Below are 25,357 nucleotides of genomic sequence, written 5' to 3'. Positions count from 1 at the left end.
TATTTCTAGTCAAACGTATTTCGAGCCAGGGTAACAAAAACGCATGGCAGATTTTCTTTATTTTTAATAAAATTCCTATAATGTTATAATAATATCTATAATAATTTCTATTACATTTAATTCTACAAAATGCAGACTCTTCCAGCATAGCATTTCCTTTTTCTGAAACATATTAACACACTGCTAAAGTTTCAGAACTAAGAAAATGAAAATGTTATCACTCATTTTTTTTCTTCTCTATTAAGGGGGAAATAAAATACTTAAAAGTATTCAGTTTTAAAGACCTATTTGGAAAAAAATAAACCACCTTGAATATATCACAGATCTTATCCAAAATAAAGTTTTTTTGCATCAGTTCTATCACAATTTCAGTAATATCTATAATTTACCTTGTATATCTGCAGTAGCACATCTGTCCAAGCTCGTTTGCTCATTTTCTCAAATACGCTGTCCTCCAGAATGAATAGATTCTTATCGCTAACTATGCCTGAGTTTTTTGCATCTCTCTTTTTCAACTCAGCCGAGTGACCCTTCAGATAAAGGAATGGAATTTATTTTCAGTATTCACTTCAGCAGTTTGGATAGGAAATTCACAAGAGAACAATAATGAATTGATGACATAAATGACTGATAACATCTACTATAGTGCAGCAGTGATCAGTTTTAGAACCATTTACAGTATGCTGCTATCTCAGGAATAAGAAGCACAATACAAAATGGAGAAGTTGAAAGCAGCAATCAGGACAGAGGCAATACAATAGATTTTTTTTAAAAAATGGTATAATCAGTAGAAAGCAGTAAAATTAATTATAATTTGACAAAGCATATCTGTTGGAAATTAATCGCAGGTATCAACAGTATCAGAAGAAATGAATGGAATAGAAAAATCAGGAGGGTGTAAATGTCGGTGTCAGCTTAAATTTCTGTTCAGTTTCATGCATGTGCTTAGATTTATGCAATCCAAAACAGTCACCACTGTAGGAACACTCATGGTCCACAGAGGGCTTCCATTAGTCTTCAAAGGATTGATGCTAACAATGTAGTCTTTGTTAAAAAAAGAACAAAAAATAAAACAAAACTAACAAAAAAACCCAAATCTACCTTCAGTAAAGTTTGCACTTCAAGCCATTTCTTATAATCATCAGGTTCAAGCAGGAATTCTGGCATAACATGAGGAAGATATGCTCCTTGGCTTCTGAAATCATAAAGCAGGAAAAGTTAATAGATAAACAAGACAATTCTTTTTATGAGCAGTCCAAGTTTTTCAACTTGCTTAACCTATGTGTAAGTTTTTCTGACTACACTTTGGACTAATGATCCAGTTCTATTAATTGCTTCAGATAGCTTCTATTTATAAAGTTCATGTTTAATTCTTATGCCTACAACTAAATGCAAAAAAGACATTCAACTCCAGACAGACTGGTTTCTTTATGAGAATTGCACCTCCATAAAGGATTTATTATAGCACAAAGCATCAAAACATATAACACCCATTTCCATGTGAAATCCAAAGGACCAGTGTTACCTAACATTAGTGGAATTAAAATTTTATAAGGCCTTTATCCCTCTGTAGGCCTGATATTGGAAGTCTTAGGGGTGTAAGCAAAGGTATTTCAAAACTCTGTTAATTATTAAACTGACCTGCCATCTGTTCTCAAGTGACTAACAAATGCAATAGGAATAGTAATTGCAGTAACAAAAGGCAACCTCATTAGACTGAATACCAAAAAAAGCTAATTTCCAAGTGAAAAAATACTATAACACAAATGACACTTCTGGAAAGAAAAGAAAATAACAAACAATTCTTAATTATATTTTTCTCAGGGGAGCAGAAAATTTTCCTGACTTTTAGGTCAGAAAGATTATCCTAGCATATTTAGATGTACATTGTTGTCTGTGTTTTTAACATGGCTAATGTGAATAATAAATAGATGAGCTTTTCTTGTTATATAATCATCTCTCATTCAAATGAAGTAATCATATTTTTCCTGTACATACAGTCCAAATTCAATTTACCTTGCACAATAAGAGTCATACATCACAGTTTGAAATTAGGATCACAACAATTTATTTCTCTTTCCACAGAATTTTATTTTACTAGTAACAGCACATTTTTTTCCATACTTTACATAGTGACATTATCTTCTCAGATTATTGAAATTTCATGTTTCATACAATTATCTAGTATGTTTTTTAAAACACAAATTTTTTAATCAATAACCCAAAATATTATCAAGTCAGTAGTCTGGTTCTAAAACTCACCATGTCTGAAATTCCCATTTTCCATTAAGTCACAGACTCTGTCCCATAAAATCCCTGAAAAAACCTTCAATTCTTCCCAAATTATAAAAGAAGGAAGCTATACTACATTTATCTTTTCAGGTGTCCTGTCTTTCTATCACTGTTTTTACTTGGTATATGTGTGGGAATAAGTGTAATCTACAATTTTGACCCTCAAAAAATAACCCATTAAAAAAAAAATAAGGAAATATAGTCTAGGTGATCCTAAAATGCAAAAGTAGGAAAAATATATTCATAAATCAGGAAAAATGAAGAAATCTGATAGGATTCACACAAACTAGAAGAGGCAGAAACTAACAGGATGTGGTAATGTTAAGCACATACTATGCACCAACTTAATCATCTAGCATAAATACATATAAACACAGGAGTCCAGTTAGAACTGCTTTTCCATGGCAACCTGTATCATTTTTCTGGGATTGTTATGGATTGCTGCTTCATTTCCAGTCATCAATGATCAGTCACCAATTGGCTGCTGCTCCAATTCTGTTCTATGTCAGCAAGTTAATAGACAAAACTCAGTAAGACTGAAGGCTTTTATTAAAATATAGCTATTAAATAGCTTTCCACATTGCCCAAGAAACTACCCTAGAAGCACCTAAGTATTTCTTTCCAACTGCTGCTATGCTTACCAAAAGGGGCTGGGATCCACTTACTCTAGAACTCATAATTAATTTAAAGTAGGCAACCAACATCATGTATGTTAGTTTGAAGATGCCTAGATTCTCTGGAAAATCTCAATGGAAAGACTGGACAGAAAAGCCATTAGGCTCCACCAGGAGAAACTTTTGACCCTATCTAGGAGTGCTGCAACAGTATCCCATGAAAACTCTAAGGAAACTTCTGTGAATTAATATTTTAATGGAAACTCCTGAACAGACTTTGTTTGGGGTAACTTCAAGCATAAGGTATGCAAAAGGACAGAAGCCTGACTGCCTCCTTGCCAGAAGCTGCCAGAATATAAACAAAATCAGGTATATTTCAGAAGACCTTTCTGGTAATTACAGCCTTAATGTAGGTAGCTAATGATGTTCTTTTGTTTCTTCACCTATATCCTGAAGAAATACTTCTACTTGTGTTGCTCATTTTCAGTGTTATGAATAAATGTTTTCATTTGCAGTTTACAGTAAACAAACCTGAGATAAGTAAGGTATAGAGACATCCTCTTTCTCTCCCAGGTGCAATAACTCAGTAAACTGGTTCATATTAAAAAGTACACTCCCAGCTTCACAGCATACACACCACTATATCCCAAATCAAAGAGGGCTCAGAATTTACCCTGTCTGCCCAAGCCAACTGACACAGATTGAAGCAAAGGTTTCCCAGAGCTGGTAATGACCAGCAAGGGTTTCTGGTATACTCAGAGATATTGGGTGGCATGCTCAAACTTGGAGGATGATTGATGGTAGGTATTACTGTCACCCAATGAGAAATGATGTTGTTTTAGTTCCTTTATACAGACCTCATCCATCAAATAATGTGTTACAGAAAAGATATTAATCTGAAGCTAGACAGAAGAAATACCAGTCCTAAAAGACCAAAATTAAAGTTTGTATTAATAAGAGTTAGGGCTATAAAATCCCATACTGAAGGGGAAAGGGTCTGAAAGGCACATCAGCTCCACCCTTGAAAAGTAGTTAGACGCTTGGATATCTCTTGATAGGAACTGAGCAGAATCAATGGAGCTGTCTAGACAAGGATTAATGAAATTTAACTGTTAACAAGGGTAACAGGGTTCAAAAGAGGAAGCATGTCTTGAAGTTACTCTTGACTGCTCTCCTACGAGTTGTACAGTATATTAGCTTAACATTAGACCTAAGACAGTGGCAAGAAATTATTTTCCTTGGATTGGATCCAAAGAAGATTTTAAAACTCTGACCTCAGAAAACCATCAATATACCGATTAGATAAATAAGAAAATCTCTTGAATCTACTTTAGGCAATCATTCAGCATCATTTCATCATGTAAGTGTTCAGTTTTGGGCTCCTCACTACAAGACAGACATTGAGGTGCTAGCGTGCATCCAAAGAGCAATGAAACTGGTGAAGTGTCTGGAGAACTAGTTTTACAAGGAGTGGCTGAGGAAGTGGGGTGGTTTAGTGTGAAGAAGAGGAGGATCAAAAGAGACCTTATTGTTCTCTACAACTACCTGAAAGGAGGTTTTAGCGTGGTGGATATCGGCCTCTTCTCCCAGATAACAAATGAGAGGATAAGAGGAAGCAGCCTCAAGTTGCACCAGGGGAGGTTTAGACTGGGTACTAAGAAAAATTTCTTCACTGAAAGGGTTATCAAGCATCGGAACAGGCTGCCCAGGGAAGTGGTTGAGTCACACAGTCCCTGGAGGTGTTTAAAAGACATGTAGATGTGGTGCTTAGGGACATGGCTTTTTAGTGGACTTGGCAGTGTTAGGTTTACAGTTGGACTTGATAATCCAGTCTCAATGACAAGATAAGGTTATCAATGAAAGAAGCTAACAGCTAAATCTGTTCAACAGCAGAAGCAGTACTTCCATTTCTTGGCATATTATTAATATGAAAGATTAACAGATTACAAAGTAAGTCTACAAATTTTTTGCTAAAGCCAGTAATTACAGGACAAAGAGCATCAGTGGAACAGTAAAATCATTAATGACAAACCTGATCTGACAATCTACTGAGTCTGCCTAAGGAATGAGGTTGGGAGTCATCTTTTTTCATAAGGAAACAGAGTTCCTGTGTAATTCCTGTGTTGGATGTAACGCTACCAAAGGACACCCAAACTAGTATAAATTATATATGATAACCTTGATTAGAATTATTTAAGGTTTAAAATATGCAAATCTTACATTACAAAAGATACAGTATATTGTATACAGTTGGAATTTTGTTTGAACTATGCTAATTTAAAAAGTGGAAAGAAAAGATACATGCATGCATATTTTACCCTTTATGTACTTACTTAAGGAAAGAAAGCAATGTAGAATGCTGCCAGTGGAGCTTTAACATTCGTTCAGCTGGATCAAGAGGCAATGACTGGCTTGATGTAATGCCCGGTAACAACTGTCCACTCAGATGGAATAACATGTCATAAAGAGTCTTGGTACCTTTGCCAAGGCTTTGTTTAAAAACCTTTTCACGTGAAGAGGTCATCTCGGCTTTACACACAGCACTAAGGCAGAAAAAGCTTCTATTATAATTTTAAACACACAAAGTGAGCTAACATTGTATCTATCTATCTATCGATCTATATCATGGTGATAAATTTAATAAACCATGAAGTAAAAGCAGCAACAAGAAGGTTGAAAAGTATAGCACTTCTTCCTTTTTACAGAACTTTTGTAATAACATAAGAATTTTGAATTGCATGGAATATTTAATAAGTATACATGAAATATTTCATAAATAAATTTGTGCTTGTCACTGCTTTCTGCCAAAAATAACTTCGATTTCTATCATGTTTACAAGATGTCTATGTGTTTGTGTCCCAGGAGTCTGGCTTCTTCATTATTTAGTAGCAAGCTAGATAAGATCAGCTAAGGGATGCCACTAAGACTGATATATTTCCAGAGTGTTAGCAAGACTGTTGATTATGAAATTCGCTTTCTTATCTGTTTCTTGATCTTTAGAGTATGTGGAGGAAAAACAAACAAAAAGATATATTGTTAGAACACCTATTTATGCCACCAAAGAAGGGACAATTGCAAGAACTCTGTTCATTCTGGGAGGAGAATTAATTTCAGTTAACGTGGTGACATACAGCGGTTTGAACAGCATATTTAACATACGCTGCATTAGGATATACCAGAATATCAGTTGGAAATGTATTTTTTAAAAATGAAAAATAATACCTGAATGACATTTATCATAAACAGCACATGGATGTTACAACTTTAACATAGAACTGTGTATTAGCACATATTTATATTCCTCAAATCATATCCAAAACTCCTTAGTATATATGTTAATATTTTATTAGGTAGACATAAGTTAGCTCTAAGCAGAGATGAATTACCATCTTAGTGAATGTGGTATTGAAACAGGATTTTGTCCCTTAGACCAACCAAAGAGAGTGAACCAATTCTCAATAGCAGTTAGGGCTTTCTGAAAGAAGATGTACTCCTTTTTATCCTCATCGGGAAAAAATGATAATTCAAATTTATTTTCTCTCCCATCACTTTGACTGTTAGCTTCACTCTCTTCACTTATCTTTTCATCGCTCTCACTTTCAAAAGTAGTGTCCGACTCTGAATAATAAACACCAAAAAAACCCAGAATGATTTCTTATTTCCCTAATTTTGTCTAGCACAAAACCAATTATCTTTTACCTTGTTTTTTTTTACATACAGTTGTTTTCAGAAAAACTGTCAGACAGCAAAACTGTCAGACAGCAAATGATCAACTTTTTTTATGAGTAATAAGTTGAATGAGTACACATCTTAGGAATAGAACAAATTATATTCTTGGAATCTAATTTCACTTAAATAATTATTACCCAGAAAAAAATATTCTCAGAAAAAATAAACTCAGGCATGGCTACAAAACCACAGACAGCGATCTCAAAGAAACAGTCTTACATACACCTCCAGTACGTATAGCTTTACCAGCTAGTCAATGCTAGCTCCCCACCCCAATCACAAAGTGTGGCACAGTGACTGACTGTTGTTCAAACAGTTTATCAGGTATTGTATAGGTATAACCAAGCCTTCAGCCCAATCTATAATCCACTGGACTTTTCTCTCCTCTTTTAGGCTTTCTCTCTTCCAAATTCTGACCTGGTCAAAGTTGAGATTACAGATTTTAACAACTACTAGTTGTTAACAACATCAACAACAATATTATTTCATAAAAGATAACTAAGAAAACAAGCAATAATTATCTTCATAGCACAAAACTTAAATTATTCCATCCTTGAAGGTGTATTTTAATACCACTGTTACAGTTTTAATGTTTCATTAAGTGGAGCAAAAATAAAACTAATACCTTAGTGAATTTGAAAAAATCTTGTTAGGATTTAAGAAGAAAACACAATGCCATCTGGAGAAAAGAGACTTGTCCTTATAAGATCATCATGCAGTCAGATCTGAGTTTGTGCAGTTTTGCTGGCTGACAAGATAATTTTCCAATCTTGTCACTGCCACCGTTGCCAGAGGTGCTTTTTCAGATCCAAAACCGTATAACATCATGCCATTAAAAATTAATCATGTAAAAATGCATCATTTTACTTAATCTGTTTAACTACCCCTGTTTGTCTTGGCAACACCTTTAGACAATGATCACACAAACGTTAAGTGGATCTGCAAGAGTGGATTCCTAACAGTGATGAAACAGCAGCAGTAACTTCTGCTGTTCTAACATCCTAGTTAGAAAACCAGCCCCTGAAAGAAGTGTCAACAGCCTCAGCTCCTAGTCACCTGACAACCTTACAGAACATCTATTACTCTTGGTTCATATGGAATAGCACCTTAACTGAGCCCCACTGACAATGGTTGTTTTTATAGTGTACTTCATAAATGTAATAAAAATGTTGAAGCCTAACCTGAGCATACAACTAGACCTTTGCAGAATATAGCATATATACAGAGTGTCTATGGTAGATTAGCTCATGACTATAGAAATAATGACCATCCTGGCAACTAATCTTGTTCAGTAGTTGTTTTTCTACTGGCCACTCCACAGACATGTTATTGCAAATGAGACTTTGACATTTTTTGGTTGGGTTTCTTTTTTTGTTTGTTTTTAAATAGTTGGACTGATTTCTCTTCCATTTAGTCTGGTAAAACATAGGAGAGGTTTTTTTCTGTTTCTGTACTCTAAGCCAGGTTTTCCACAGTGTCACAGGAGAAAACAGCCTCCTCAATATTCATTGACTATATGTGCAGAAGCATTTCAGGCAAAGCTTACAAATGTGAAAAAAATCTTTAAAGCAGTAAGCTGAAAAGCAGTTTTAAGAGCTCAATGTATTTCAAAAAAACAGCTAGAATATACCTGATTGAGAATCTTCATAGGTTGAGTCAGAGGTTGCACCAAAGGAACTTGAGGAAATACTATGGGAAAGTGATTGTGGAGTATAACATGGATGCAGAACAACTTCTCCACTACTGCTGTCTTTACTGTCTATAAAACAAGATTAAAAGCTGCAGCTGAGAAAGCATATTTTATTGTCTGTGCTCTAACAGTTTATAAACAGATATCTGCTTCTATATTTTTCTTTTTTGTGCTTCAGTTAATCAAGTACAGTTTCCATTTGACTCATGATGAAAATCACACTTTGGTCATTAGATCAGAGACAAAAAAACATTACCTGCATGTTTTTTTCCATTAATGTTTGAATTATTGTTCCATTTCTATGTTTTACAGGATGTGTCTTCACACTTGCTGAAAATCAACTATCACAGAACAGCGCTAATTTAAGAATTCTAACTCACAAACAAAATATTTTTAAGGAATTTTTGATCACAGCTCTAAAATGAGTCTCAGCATACCATTATCAAGCTCTTTCAGACTCAACAACAAATATTTTACAAATCAAACTCAAAAGTATGTTTTATCAATCCATCAGTTCTGTCAGACATATGTTCTGACATTCTCATGTTGGCCTATGATAGGGTTGGAGGACCCTCTGCTAGCCATCTCTAATGTCAGTCTCCAGAACAAGTGTAGAAGAGGAACTCTGTGTAGTTTCTAAAGAAGTAAACACACCAGAAACCAGTAAGAGAAGGAAAAACTCTGTACAATTATCTTCAAATTTGATTGCTGGCACTGTTATGCATATGTTTTGGAGCAAATAACACAAGACCACGGTGTCAGATATGTGGAAGCAAAGTCCTCCTGAATTGCTTTCAAAGCCACTGTATTGTATAGATATGGTTTGGTCACATTAAAAAGCATTCCACACCAAAACGGTCTTTAATAAAACCACATAAAATAGACTCAATTTAGCAGTAATTGCCAGAAATAATACTTTTCCTTGTTTCCTATCTTCATTTGTATATATACCAATCTTTTATATGGAAAAAAAAAAATCACTACCTGTCTTCTTGCTAATCCCTTTTTCAATTTCAGAAGTACCAAGTGTCTTTTCTCTTAGATAGCCTGAGTAACACAACTATTTTAAGTTAATGCAGTCTTAAAATTTGCCATATTCAAAGCTAAATCTATTTCAGACCTAGGGAATGCCTTGCTTATCTGAAAAACTTGTCTATTTCATCAAAATATATCATAACAATATATAACATATATTACATATGTGATATATTGGATAATATTTATGCATATGTTATGCAATATATTATATAATTATTACATATATATATATATAAGAAATCAGAACAACTATAAAATATAATAATTTACCCTATATTTGAACCTGCTTTGAGCAGGAGGTTGGACTAGATGACCCCCAGAGATCCTTTCTCACCTGAATTCTACAATGTTCCTAATCTCTTCCCATAAACTCAGCTATGCATAAAGAGATTACAGATCACTGAAGCAGGCAGAAAGGGGGTGGGGCAGGAGGCAGGCAGAGTTTGAGGCTGTGGTGGGGGACACAGGTGGAGATATAGACTCAGAGAGGCAGGCAAAGAGACACCGCATATTTCTAGTCTCTGGTCACAGGCTTTTATTAGGCCTTAAAGTACAGCTATGCTTTCCAACCTTCAAGGACAGTCATTAAAAAACCCTGAAAACTATTCCTGACAAGCAAATAATGATCAGATTTTATCATACCATCGCGTGACTTTCTTCTCTTTTGCTTTCTTCAAAGCATAGCCAACTGTTGTCCTAGGAATTACTGATGATCACTTTTTATCAATGTAATTAAAAAATATGCTAATCTAATCTCTATTGTTTGGGATGTTTTCTCTGCTCATATTTTAAAAATTTCATAAAACATTCTGTAAGATTCAAGTTCATACAATATTTTTCAATAAACCTAATTACCAAATCACTTATATTAGTTTTCCTCACTTTCAACAACAAAACAGAAGCTATTAAACTGTTTCAAAAATTGCATTGCAAAATCCCCTTGTAATTAATGAGGAAAAATACTACATTGATGGTAACATCCCTGTTATCACACTGAAAACATTGATAAATAACTACTGGACATGATATAATTTTAAGAGGTAGTGTTGACTGCTTACTGGTTCTCAAGATAATTTGTTGATTAGAGTGGTGAAATGCCAAATACGGGTATAAAGTAAGAAGGCAATTCTCTGCTGTTGCAGCAACTTGAATTGAGAACCTGTTCAAAACAAAATACAAAAGTGAAAATTTTATATTTAGCCATGATGAAGATATTTCAGCACAAGAAAAAAAAGACAGAATGAATGTGTCAGACAACTTCTGTTCTCTCCTATTCTGGTTCAGTATGAGATTACACAGATGGGACCACACATGCTGAAATGGTGAAGTTTAGTACAGTATTTCCATTTCATAGTTTTACTATGACCACGGATGTATCCTTAATCTGAAAGTTCAAGAGTTAGCAGAGATTTCACAAAATAAATGAACTCTGTCTCTCTGAAAAAACAACTAAAATTACAGCCGACATTTATGAGTGTCCTAAAGGAGACTGCTAACTTGGTAAATATATCCTATAACTTTTGACAGGGGAAGTTTTCTTGAAAAGCAACTTCTATTTTGATTTAACATTTATAGGACTTTACAGAAATCACAAAATAAATATTTACAAACAAATAGATTCAATATAAAAGCAATGAGATCTTGACTGCAATTGCTAGGATGTAATAGAAATTGACGTACATGCTCCAGTGTTCACTAGAGTGTCTGTACTGTCTGCAGCAGCCACATTAATGTGTAACAATCCACCTTTTAACACTTTTTCTTTACTTCACCTCAATCTCTCGGGGTGCAGTCAACAAGCAAATTATTGCCATCAATGTATCCCTGTTAGCCTTCTATATGTATGTTCTTATTGCAACTGACATGTAATTCAAATGAGCTTAGTCCTATGTTATTACACAGCTTTTTTTTACTCTACATTAACTTATTAACCAACATTAAAACTAATTAACTCTTTCGACTAAGGTGTCAAAAATACCAAAAAAATTTCAAGAGATGACACTCCATTCATAAGAAAGCATGGCAGAAAAAACCAAAGGTGCTAGGAGCTAAACATTTATCATACATGTTTCAGGCCCTGAGATATAGGGCACCAGACAGAAAAGCATACATATTTCCATACAAATATGGCAAATAGCTGACAAACATGTGCATTCTGCACTGCTTAAAATCATCTTGTATCACTGACCTTTATTTACCACACCATTCATGAAGTGAGGTTACAAAGCTAGAAGTTTTGTGCAACGTATTTATTCTGTATTTGCAGCAGAGCTTAACTAAATAATATAAAAGTCTGTGTTATTCTATTAGAATGAAAGGCACCTGTATTGCTAGCAAATGTGAAGTTATTAAATGTGTTAAATTATTGAGTGTATTCCATTTTATAATACTTAATAAAGTAAAAATTTGTTATTTACATGAACATGATTGCCTCTGATATTTTCAGTATTTATTCTCTAATGCATATTTCCAAAGAATACAGCAGAAAGGACATTAAAGATATTGTTTACCATAATTTGAAACCTGCAGATCACCAGAAACTAAAACTCCAGCTGTGATGACAAAAAAATATTAGCCAACACTATACAGATCAATTCATTCCCTTCTCTTAAATTAACTCTGATTATTTTTTTTTTATTTTAATGTTTGTGGAAAGACAAAAAACTGAGCCAAAATATGTTTATCTTTTTTTTGCTTTATAGTGTTTCAGACATTTTCTAAGTAGAAACAAATAATTTGTTTTGTGTCAGTACACCCCAAATGCTCTAGAAATACAGGCATAATTCAGTAACCCTTCTTCAACACTATTCATTAACAGATACATAATATCACTACCAATTTCTAAAAAGAAACAATCCAAAGTCATTAGGATCTAACTGACCAATATCTGCAGCAACATTGCTTAGGTAAACTTAAATATTTAAGGGAAGCTTGCAGTGCTACTTCTGGAAACAAACAAAAAAAAATATCAAACTGCTTGCAGAAATTATCAGTGCCAAAATGAGACTTGATATGAGAGTGAGGCATTTGGCAGATCTTTAAGAACAAGGAATAACCTAGATGCAGTGAATAAGAAGTTGTTATTTAAAAGTAAATAAAGACCTGCCCTCCTCCCTCCCCAAAAAAATCCTTGAACAGATCCAGAGATGAAAGAACTGGGAGAGCAAAAGATGACCCATGCAAGCTCTGCCACGTCTATTCATAAATGAGTTCCCAAAGCCTCTTATCCTTTGTAGTAGAAGCTCAAGCTTCCACAGCAATTGAAATACAATAATGAATAGTAACAGACACATGGTTTCACACGATATAGATGACTTACAGCTGGGAAAGCAGCCACTCTTTTCTAGTAGCAGCAATGATGTCAGATCTTAATTTCTGAGTAACAGACCCTTCAGCTGGCAGGGACCATCAAAATGGTAGAAAGTCACAAGCACAGAAAAGGACAGGAGTGAATAATGGGTTTGGACCATCCTGATTTTCAAAAGCACCTCCAACTATCGGAAGTAAAATGCCATTATATTATTAGGTCAGATGAATGTAGCAAAGAAGCATGCAAATACCAAGAACTCCAGTGTTTTCTACAGCTCCCTGATTTCTCCAAATTTAAATTATATTGAAAGAAATTGACTGCTCTTATTCTCTAAGGCAGGGGTCCTCAAACTAAGGCCCGCGGGCCGGATATGCCCCCCCCCCCAGGGTCCTCAATCCATCCCCTGGTATTTACAGAACCCCCAGTCCCACCCCCCACCCCCACCCCCCCCAGCCGGTGGTTGGGGCAGGGAGCCAAGCAGCCGCAGATGACTGCCTGCCACTTCATCCACGCGCTGGCCCCCTGGTTAAAAAGTTTGAGGACCCTTGCTCTAAGGCATGCCAGCAGAATACATGCATTTGACATTTTGACATTTGCCAGCAGTTACTCTTAAAGAGCTGCATGGTTTAGGCATGTTTCCCAACAGCAAAAGGGAACGTATTGTTTCCCTCCGTGATACACTGAGATCTCACGGATTATCAAAACAACTGGAACTGATTCATAACTGGGTACTTTTTAGTGATTGTATCTCAGTGGCATCATGTTGTTATTACAGGCTAAGATCCCCAGCAGCCTCTCTTCCTGAAGTTCCAACCACAAACGAGAACATCAGAAATTGCATTAATTTCCCCAGCTTCCCAGTCGGAGAGAGAAAGAAAATGGAGAACTGTAGAACATGGGAGGCAAGGACCTCAGCACGTTTGTGTCATCAGTGATCACAGCAGTTTACCTACCCACCACATGTGTGGAGGTTTGGGGATATTTTGCTCCCCATACCACCATTTTCTTTGATTGTGTAGCACAATATGTAGCTGTTTTTCTACTAATAATTTTTTAGAAAGAATAAGGTGAAAGTAATTTCAATCAGGATGGCAGAAAACCTTCTTTCCTGTTGAAGGAAGAAATTTCTTTCAAGTCGAAGGATATAAGTACCATAGCTAAATATTTCTTCCCATTTATTAATTCTTGGATTTTATGTTATCTTTTACTTCTGTTTTCCTATCAGCCCTATCCGAAGAAATTTAATTTATTCTGCTTTGGAGTCAAAGGAATGAAAAGGAAGGATAGATTAAAAATAACATTAGAAATTAACTGAAAATTCTCAATTAAGGCAGTCATTAAATAAATATTAATGCACTTTCTTATAATCCATTTAATGGAATCTGTGTACACAGTAATTTACTTGCATAAATGGCAATCATATATCTCTTCAGTTTTCTTTTACAGCTACATATAGCATAGTTCTGCTATAAAACATGATTGCCGGTTGTCTTTCAAATGCATTCTGTAAAGTAGCCAAATTCATCTATCCTCTACCCAATGATCACTCTAATTCTGGGTCACAGAAAAAAAAAAAAAATTATTATTTTGATGGACTTAATATGGACTATGCAAATTAATCCTACTGAAGTTTGACCTGAATTTAGAAATCCAAAACCCGCAGAGCCTGAGTAAAAAAATAGAAAACAAGAGTATTTCTGTCATCACTACTCATGCTTTGAAACATGCCTAGAATTAGTTTTACTTTGAAGTGAAAGCTCTTTTTCTAATTAGTTAAATACAGACATGGTATTTTATCAACATAAGAAAATAACTTTTTAACTCACTTATTTTAATTCCATCCTAAACACAGAATATGAGTTGAAGTTCAAAATTTTAGTTCAAATAATTTTAAAATACATATTATTACTCTGAAAATGAAAATATAAAGAAAGCACACCTGACAAATTAATACATCTTCAGCAACTGATAATGTGAGATTTCATGGCCTATTAAACAAACCAAGAATCTATTCAAGGCCAGTTAGCCTTCATAGGTGGTGTAAAAAGTTATATTATTAAAGATCTAGAAGGCCCTGAATTCTTATCTTCCTAAAAGACTCAAATTAACAAAGCAGTTTAAATTCATTAGACAGACAGTTTAAAACTAACTGCTCGGATGCTTAGGTAATTAGTTGCATCAGTTTTGAAGTCTGAACGCATTGCCTAAGTCTCCCATGTCAGGGGATGCAGGTGCTGGGAAAAATCAGGGTAGACAAGCAGAGAACAGGAAATTGCAGCTACAGATTACTATAGAGTGGAGTATCAAAGCACATAGTAATATTAACAGTAGTAATGAAACCCAAGTCTGGATAAATTGTCATAGACTTTATTAGAGTAACAACATGCTCAGGATTAAGATTCAGGCACACACTTAGACTTTTCCAATTGAAGGAAAGAATTCTTTCTGGTTATGATAAAAATAATTTCTTCCAAAAGCCAATATGAATGATATTACTACACTGACTAATTGCATGCACAGAATACCTTTGTTCTGGGTGATATGCTCCTTCATCTAGTTGTGTTCAGGTTCTGTATCGTATGCTCCTACAGCCCACACACCCATGCAACTGCCTGACAGGAAATCATGTGTGCATTGGCAGAGCAATGTTATTAGTTCTGTCCTTTAAAAAAATGCCTATCTACTATGTTGTAAAATACAGCAGCAATTTTAAGATTATTTGACATTCCCGGGCATGATTTTTTTAATCTTCGTGAGCAGGGATGCCTTTTAAGTTTAATTTGATTACTTTTATTTGCTATCTTTTTTTCAAAAATATATTGAGCTTGCCTTTAAATTGAGAATGGTATCCTTTCTTTACTTTTACTGGCAAATATTGAAAAAAGTTTATTACACAGCAGAAAGGATTATTTCTCTATAAGAAGGTTTGAGAAGCTGCTAGTACATCATATAAAACCAGTTATTAAAACTAAATATTGTGCCTGCTCAGCAGCTATATTTCAGACCTCATCATAAGCTTAAATTACCCTTTCCTCATAATTACTGCAAGCTTTAGCACACATTTACAAATCATATTCCACACAATTATTAAATCTTAGGATTAAATAAAATGAGTAGGAATAGCTTTTTGGCTGACAATCTACACAGAAAAACATAAAATACCAATCCAATGTGAGCAGTAATAACTAAAAGGTCCATAATCCTTGCATCAAAATAATATAAAATTTAGGTTTATGCTTAGGAAAAAGGCCATTCTATGCTGTACGGTGGAGATATTCAACACTCAAAATAGTTGCTTTACTGAAAATAGTAACTGCAGGAATTAATTAATCTCAGCAGTACCTATATTTCCCCCTCAAGCATACACCCATTCATCCCACCAAGGCAAGAGATGAACAAAAAGGACAAATGCTGAAAATGGTTATTTTTGCACAGAACATTTAGTAACAGATTTGATTTACTAGGGGCAGAGGAGACCTTCTGCATTTCTTTTCACCAATAAAGTTACTCAAAAAAAAGTCTACTACTTTAAAATCAAAACAAGGTATATGAATTTCAGATTTGCATGTCTTCATCACTAAACAGTGTTTTAAAGATATTAATTTTGGTATGAACACTGCATATAAATTGCTGTCAAATTCTCAGTGTTCTGTCCTAAAGGAATTCCTGTCTAACAAGAATTAGACTACATAAATTCCTAAGTAGTTTTCAGATGCTTATATTCCCAAATAATTTCAGTACTTTTGAAAACTTCAAATGCTTTCTGATGTAGTGATCTGAGCCTGCATTTGAGGAAGTATATAAATAAAAGTATATAAATAAAATACAATGTAAAGCACATCTGTCCCTTATCCCTTCTCTCTGGTACTGCCTGCTTCTGCTGATGCTGCTGTCCAGAAAGTCCCCCTAAGGCAGAGCAGAACACACTGAAGAGTCCAGCATGGAGGGAGGAAGAAGACACCAACAGTTTTTATTACTTCGCTATCCAATCCTGCATCTCATATATCATGTATGAGAAAAGACAGTATCCTGTACAGTTTCGGAAGTATGGTCTAAAGCTGAAACTTATCCCTAGCATACTTTTATTAATTACTAGCATTACACACAAAAAAAACCCAACAACAACAACCAAAAAAACCCACAACACCAAACACACATACGTGTGTGTATGTGTATATATATATGTATTTTAGAATCTGTAAACAATAAATTGCACTGATATAGATGAGCAACATCCATCCATGCAGTATTGTATCACCTGGCTTTTTAAACGACCCCTTTTTATCTTATTCCCCAAAGAACACCTTCACTGAGATCAGAAGTCAGCCCCCTTTTTATTCAGGAACCAACTGTTTCCCTATAGAGCACCTCAAAGATACTGCTCTGCTCCTCCTAAATTAAAAAAAAAAAATTTAAAAAAGGCATTAATATATTAATCATATTTTCCCAATTCCTGTCTCAGAACTTTGCAGGAATACAGCTTGCTCTCTCAGTAGCCAAAAAAACCAATCCAAAACCAACACAAAAAAACAAAGTAAACAAACAAAACCACACACACACAGAAGAAAAGAAAACCAAACGAAACCACATCCCACAAGACTGGGACATGTATTTTGCTGCTTCCTAGCAAAATTAAATTCTGACTTGCGGTGTAATTCCCCCTTGAGAAGTCCCCCTACCTTTACTCTGAAGCTCAGAGACTCAAGGAATGAATAAACCACATGTAGTTTATTAGTGTGATTTATTATTTATACAGTTCTGAATTTTTTTTAAAAAAGGCAAAAAACAAGTACTCTTTCACAGTTCTACGTTGTACAGATACTCTTTAAAATAACCAGAATTTCTTACTTAGAGACAGTATCTGTAAGTTACTTCAAAATGTCTCTTCTTGAATTCTTGGGTAACAGAGGAACACTTGAAGCTTTTGAGAGGACGGAAAATGGAGCAATCCTTTGTAAGATAACTCCACTGCAACTGTGTAAAGACATGCAAATAGGTGGGAAGAACCAACAGCTCTTCCAGATGCCAGAATAGGGACTCTAAACCAGTCACAAACATTTTGTTGTCTTAAAAAAAATGAAACACAGGAGAAAGGCTCAACAGAACAGAATTTCATGGAGTTTGGCTCAACCCAAAATCAGACCACCTTGATAGCCAGCATGGAATGGACTGTAAAATGTTAATAGGGTATTTTCAAAAAGCTAAGTATTTTGTAATAGAAAACTTTGGGATTTGCTGAATGACAACCATGCCTTTCCAACACAATCAGAGAAGACTGAAGTAGACTTAAGAATTACTAGTAGATATGAATGAGATACAAGACCTTAAGAAAGCCACTTAGATAAATCTTACCTTAGAGACCAAAGATAAATTTTGTGGTTTTGAACTGTAATTCAGTTGAAAAAAATAAATACATTTCTATGCTTCACTTTCAATTTTTTCAGCACGATTCTTATATGCCTTCAGCCAACCATTATGAGTTCTGTGTCTTATATACAACTTTGTCAGTTTGGACCCTGCCCCCCCAAACAAATTTGAATTGCACACATTACCTGTTTTCTTCTTCATCGATGAAGAACATATCCCCTAAAAACGACACTGGTCTAGATGATCTGAAGCTGATATGACAAATTAGTTCCTTATTTGTGCCATCTGATGAAAGAACAATATCTTGCCCTTCTGGGAACTGTACAGAAAAAGGGTAAATCCTGTCACCATCATCAAGTTCAAGCTCTGGAAGTTCAACTTGAATTTGTGATTGCCTGCGTTAAAAATAAAAATAGTGTTTGTGCTCGTAGGATGACAGTAAAGTTAATACACAGATTCACAAATTTACAAAACTGCTTTTCACAGTTAAATACAAAATAACAACCTCCGTTTTAAAGCATAAATCAAGTGAAAGTAAAGTATTAAAATTCCTTTAGCATTTAGATACTAGTTTGTTTTCTGTACGTGTATCTGAACATTTTATACTGACCCCAAATAGTTCAACATCCAAATGAAAAACAATCTCTATTAACAGTGCTACTAAGGGCATAAACATTATTTCCTTACTTTAGGTTTCCAAAAATTAAAGCTTTCATTAATTTTGATTAAACTACATTATCATTCAACAAGTTAAAGCAAGTTTTAAAACAGAAATATTAAGGGGAAATTCATGAAGATACAGAAGATGCTTTCCCCATTTATATAATTTTAGGTGCCAGTTCTGAAAGAATGGCAGTCAGACCAGGCCCACATGGAACCCTTTCAGTTCCAACCACTGATTTACTGACAACAGGCAAATCACTTGATAAATTACTACAACTCAAATGAGATAAGACAATAATAATTTGAAGGTAATTTCATTAATTTACAGCAAATTAGTTGTTCTGGTATTGAAATGATACGTACATAAGCATAAAAATCTAATATTATGCTCTTTACTAATTACAAACTGAAAACTTGTACCTCAGGGACCAGAAAAGTATATTTCACAGATATATAAACAAGAGTGCTTGGAAAGATTAAAATATTAATATTTAAACCAAACTGGAATAAGTGTGGTACTGGGTTATGATACACAACATGAAGATTACAAAGAGGCTCTCTTATAAATTCAAATAACAGGATAAAATGGGTGATCTACATAAAAATGAAAAATACATGGATTATTTTTTATTTTAAAGGCCAGGATCAAAACATTTCTGTTGTCCTCTTCGGTACTAAAATTTTGCTTAGGAAGAAAAAAGCATTATTTAAAAAAAAAAAAAGAAAGAAAGGAAAAAAACCCAAAACCAAAACCCACAAAGCCCACCAACTGTCCAAACAGCAGCTAGAATTCAAAACAGTGGTTTATAACCTGTGGAGAAGAGAAAATAAAAGAGAAAGTCTTATATTTATTTTTGCATTTTCATCAGATAAAGTCTATGATCTTAGTATCTGAATAAAGTTAACAAAAAATCCTGGTAGGACTCTCCTTAATTTTTGTGCTATTTAAAGTAATTTAAAAAGCATTGGACAGAATGAATGTATCAGAAGATGGTCACTTCATGAAGCAGGAATGTTTCGAGGACAGAACATATGCTTGTTGAATGTATAGCAATATTAATTATATTAATTTTCTCTTAAATATGAAACCCTTTGATAAGCAGAAAATGAATACTAAACTTCACAAACAAAAATTAATTCACTTTTTAATGAAAAGAACTAAACCAATAATTATTCAGGGTTCCTGTGATGAATTTATTTTGAGATTTTTACCTTAGATAATTTTGTGGAATTATATTGATGGCTGTTTCAGTTTTCACATCCAGAGGAACTGGCATCAGCATTAAAAATGGGGGATCAAAATTTATTTTTGGTGACTTCATAGTGCCAGACAATGTTATTTTGTAATGCGATGGATTATCATTTAGACACACTGACATTACAGATGTGTATGTCCCAGGACAAGCTGTTAAAAAAAGTTTAAAAAAGAAAACAAAACAAAAAAAACAAAACAAAACAAACACTGAATTATATTGTCATAAATATGTGTAATAGAGTTATAGTAAGAGGGTTTGGCTTGTATTAAATTTGAGTAAGAAAGCAATACTGATGACTTCTTAAAAATGCAGATTAACATACAGTAAATGTATCAGAAGAACTTTATTGAGAGGGCTTAGAACACTTGCCTGTAACAAACCAGAAATCCATTTTTTCTAATTTTTCAGAAACTTTTTGAAGTCTGAATTCTTCATTTATTGTATTAATATTCCTTTATATATCACATCAATGTAACACTTCCCAGAATTTTAAGAATTGCAGTCATATTGTAAATTACACTGATTAACACAGAGAATGGAGAACGCTAATTTTATAAAGGAATAAATATCAGAACCACTTACTGCCAAGACAAGAAAAACTTGGTGCCTTTTAAGATGGCGATCAGTACATTTTAAGAGATGACTCTAAAACCAACACCATTGCCAAGCCAGGCTCACCCAAGCCAGCAGGACAGGTTCTACCCTCCACGGAAAGCATCTCCCATTTCTTTCTGCCCCTTCTCATTCAACCTTGCTAACTGCTGCAAGTCAGTTTTCTCTAGGATGGAAAAGCACATTTTCTTTCACTGACACAGGGAGCAAGGTGCTTCTTTCCACAACTGTTAGACTATCAGAATGGTTTTCCAAACCATGCAGTGACATTTAGCAATTTTTCAGCCATTCTGACCTGCTAAAGAGCTAGCAAAATAAGCCATTTTGAGGGCAAACTAATGAACACCTCTTGTATGTAAAAACAAATCTGCATGATGGGTTGTAACATAAATCAAAAAGTTTAATCTTTTCATTTTCAAGAAAAACACCTTTCCCTTTGATTCCCTTCTGTCACCAGATTAGTAATATGGAAACATCCTTACCTAATATTTAAGAGATAGGAAAACAAATAATTTTGTATTTCATGTGTCTGTATGAGCACATATGTGTCACTATAAACAAAATACATGTGGCAAGTTCAGATAATTATTTTCACAGCCTGAGAAAGAGCTGCTATTGCTTACATACACAAAGAAGAAAACCTAGTGTCTTACAAATATTTTGTTTCATTCTCTCCTCAGAAGAGCCAATTTCTTTATGGAGATGATAATAGAGGAGCTTCACAGAAGCCTGTTAGCGCATCAAAATCTGGCCTGCGGATCCTTTCACTTCAGATCAGAAAACATGAAACTAGCAAAGTGAAAACCAAAGGAAATAGGAACTTGCTGCAGTGACTGCAACATCTGGCTAATTGCCTGTTAAATGGAAATCAACTTTGGGAGACAACACTGCTGAGAAGGCTAAGAAGCTTATACTTCTAGGTTTTGATACAGCAAGAACACACCTCTTGCTGGCACTTAGCCCTTTTATGAGGGAAAGGTGAGAGAGCATCAGAAAAGGTCATGGAAACATATGAAGAGCCAAACATTATTTTTGGCATGCTTGTAAGAAAAATGTTCTATACAAGTTACTCCCATATAAGAGCTAGAAAGTCTACTGTCCTACAGCTGTGCTCTAACTAAATCATACTTCTGGTATCCTATCTTGATACATATGTATGACATATGGTAAAGGAAAGTGAAAGGCCATAACCAATAAATGCCATAGGGATGGAACCTCATGAAGGAAGAAAATCAGACTAGCTTATGTCAGGACCAAAGAACATATAATTTTGACTAACTCACATTTAAAAATATTTGTATTGACCATAGTTAAACCTTCAAGTTAGGAAAGAATAGTGTTAAGCCTTCCTCATACAAACTTTTCATTGATACTGAATATAACAGTTCTAAGAAATTCATTAACTACATGATCACATCCATTTGCCATTGAATCCCTGACTCACTCACAATGCAGAACAGTGTTTATACTGCATTGCTGATCATTCTCTGTGTGGCTCCACATATTTACTAACATTGAAATTCTGCATAATATGTAAGCAAATAATTTATTGCCTATGTCAGAAACACCAGGATGTTGTGATACTGTCCTCATTTTAAACAGACAAAGACATAAAAGGTGAATGAATTCATTAAGTTTTGGTTATTAGTCTGTAATGCCTAGGATCAACATTTTCAGGATATTTCATATTGGATAAATTACTTTGAAATTAATGAGAATCATGTCCTGAACTAATAGTTGAAGTAATGAATTTATTCTATTAATCACACCTTTCGTGACTACTGTCAGAGCCTGTGCTGCTGTTACCATCCTGATATACCACCATTAATTTCTATAGGGGCAAACAACAAGTGGTCCAGCAGATGTGAAAATTTTCCTTAGGGAGATTTGATGGTATTTACAAGTGTGCCAATCTAAATTTGCCAAGGGCTAACAAAATCTGTAGAATTATATGAGAAATTTCCTCTTTGTCATTTCTAGATATATTTATTAGGGAAAATAAGCTTTCATTGCCTTACCTTAGAAAAAAACCCTCAATAAGGGATCACAACTTCCCAAAGTACATATGTGCATATCTTCATTAGCTACTTCATTTTCAGGCTAATATGCATTAGAAATCCCATCCAGTTCAGAGTGTCTAACTCCCTAGCATACTATCTCGGGTCTATACTTTATGCAGATTCCTTGTTAATAAAAACGTATACAGATTACATTTCTGCTGAAAGTCAGTTATATATATATGCAAGTTCTCCCAACACTGCTCACATGCTTCTGGAGAAGTATTTCAAGTCCCCAAAACTTCCACTCTACCTGTCTCAGTTTTAAGTTAAACTAGAAACAAAAGATAGTTTAAATGGCCACCTGTTTAAGGATGTCCATATTCCTTGTTTCTCTATAGCAGCACAAATTATTTTTTTTATCTCCCCTGCACCACCCCAACCCCCCTCCCCCCACCCCAATCTTAACTGTATGATTGCATGGGGTTTGATCTTTTGAGAGCACGTGGGAAGAAAGTAAAATCACCATCTGCTCTTCTCACCCTCTTAAGTTTGTATTAGATTTTTATTCAGTTACTACACTTGTCTCCCAAATAAACTTTTTTATTTTAGTTGCTCTGGACTTCCTGGTAATTCATGCCTTACTGTATATACACATCTTAGGCATAAATGGGTGCCAGTGAAGAATCTGCATACACTGAAACACAGATTTCAAAGCAGAAAAGTCAGATGTAGCTAAAACTTAAAGGTAAGCCTTACAAAAAATGAAGAAAAAAAAATCAGAAGTAAACTAATCATTTCTCCACAGAAACTGTTAAAGGGCACAGTTATTAAATACCTTGCTGTTGCAGAAGAAAAACCCTAGAGATGGAGGTCATGATGGTCACCTGTGCCCATAAGATAATCATCACATCTTCCAGGGGCACTGAACTCATAACTCACAGGTCTGTTTGCGAGGATTTTTCTACATGGGATCCCAGAGCACATATTTATTGTAACTTACTATGTTGCAGATAAGTATTTTCATATCACAATAAGATATAGTGAAAAAGTTCATATATTTTAATGTATTATACTATAGTACTGCAGAAGAGGTTTATATTAATATAACCTCAGTTCTCGAGAGTCTCTATAAAATTTAGTATACTTTTTTTAACAGGTAGCATCATACTGCCATGCATTATATAAACTCTTGCATTCCTATAGCATTTTGCGCTCTCATTGTTATAAATGTTGCAGCATATTTAAGCAAACATGCATATACACAGTTCTTTTTAAGGTTTGTTCACTCCCACATACTGCAAATTTGCAGTACAATCCTATGAAGGGGGTTAGCACACCATATTCATTAACTAGGTCTCCTGTGTGGGTTTTGGTGTATCTAACATTGTCTTACAAGAAAGAGTAAATATATTCAGGGAAGATATAGCACAAGTATGCTTTAAATCATAGGAAAATACTTAGAAGAACGAATTAAGGGCAATTGATTTTTAAAGTTACTTACGACTTTCTGTAAGTAAATATGTGGGAACACAGAAAAAATACAAATAACTTCAAATGGCAACTATTTGTCAGTCACATTTATGTATATACACATCTGTATTTACAATTTATTCAGTAATTCAAAATACTTTTTTTATTCACATGCTGCTGTCTGCTTCACAGTCTTTACAACGTGCAAGCAATTTTAATACAGTCTCATGATGCAGACACTTAAATAGAACAACCATCATATGGATGAACATTTCATCTGTTCATTGTCACATGATCACTCTCCTTTTTGCTGCACAAAATAGTATTAGAAAATGTTTTTTTAAATTTCCTCTGTTTAAAGTGCCAGATTTGAACTTAGAAGAAGGAGAAAATGAGACCCTGTGCTTGTCCGGGCAGTACAAATATACAGATATCTGGAAATACAGGTTTATTCTTTTTATCTTCCAATTCTAGTATTTCCCTGAGCAATTTACTTTTCCAAGCTATATACAGTAACCTAATCAATGCAAAATGTATCTATTTTATCTCCTATTAGAATAATTTGTTTCTCAAATTCAAAGCAGACAAAATGTTTGTATGTGTTCTTCTCAGATGATTATTTTAGTACGATCCACAATTATTCTAATCACAGGCACACTCTGCAAAAGTACCTATTAGAATACCTTCTCAAAGTTACAACACATATTTTGTAGGCTTTATCATCTGAAACACTGCTGAAAAAAAATATGATACTCTATTGAAACAAAGTAGAAATTTATGAAAGGAGAAAAAAATGTTTAAAAGAAATAGAGTTATAGTAAACTACATGTGTATTTTTTAATTGCATCTCAAGGAACAACAGAAGGTTATGAATGTTTGTTTTTTACTTTCCAGAGTTCTGTATTTCCATTTGTCCTTCCTCTACATTCTTACTCCAAAGACTCAGGGTCGTAATATGTTTCTGTTCCTCGACATCTTTAATCTATTTTACCTCTGAATTGTATCTCAGCAGTTTCTCAAAATTCAGAGGTTTACCCACAGCCTTTCTTCTGTCTAAACACGCTCTCCAGGTGTGCTTTGAGCAGACCCTTACATCCTTCATAAGTAAACTGAGATTCCAAGTCCATATTTCTAAAACTTTGTAAAACTGAAACTCTGAAAAGAGTTAACTTCAGATTGATTTCCTACAATATATCTCTGTGTTCTGTCCAATCTTCATGTCACCCTGCTCCCACTGTTTAACAACTTCTGATTTTTGTATTCTAACATTTTCTCACACCCTGGGACAATATTTTCAATCTATTCACCTAGTATCC

The 25,357-nt window shown here is 34.4% G+C and overlaps 1 protein-coding gene across 1 annotated transcript in view; it reads right to left on the bottom strand.

The window, feature by feature from the left end:
* CFAP47 (cilia and flagella associated protein 47) overlaps positions 1–25,357 on the bottom strand; it is a 342,925-nt gene that overhangs the window by 269,002 nt on the left and 48,566 nt on the right. The window contains exons 25-32 of the mRNA XM_037377932.1: positions 19,916–20,108; positions 18,226–18,435; positions 10,422–10,522; positions 8,266–8,394; positions 6,293–6,524; positions 5,240–5,449; positions 1,102–1,195; positions 390–530 (exon numbers count right to left, since the gene is read on the bottom strand). Coding sequence (XP_037233829.1) covers positions 390–530; positions 1,102–1,195; positions 5,240–5,449; positions 6,293–6,524; positions 8,266–8,394; positions 10,422–10,522; positions 18,226–18,435; positions 19,916–20,108 — 1,310 coding nt within the window. The remainder of the gene's footprint in view (positions 1–389; positions 531–1,101; positions 1,196–5,239; positions 5,450–6,292; positions 6,525–8,265; positions 8,395–10,421; positions 10,523–18,225; positions 18,436–19,915; positions 20,109–25,357) is intronic.

This window comes from Falco rusticolus, chromosome 2, assembly GCF_015220075.1.
Source record: "Falco rusticolus isolate bFalRus1 chromosome 2, bFalRus1.pri, whole genome shotgun sequence".
NCBI lineage: Eukaryota > Metazoa > Chordata > Aves > Falconiformes > Falconidae > Falco > Falco rusticolus.
This window is presented reverse-complemented; position numbering and strand designations above follow the sequence as displayed.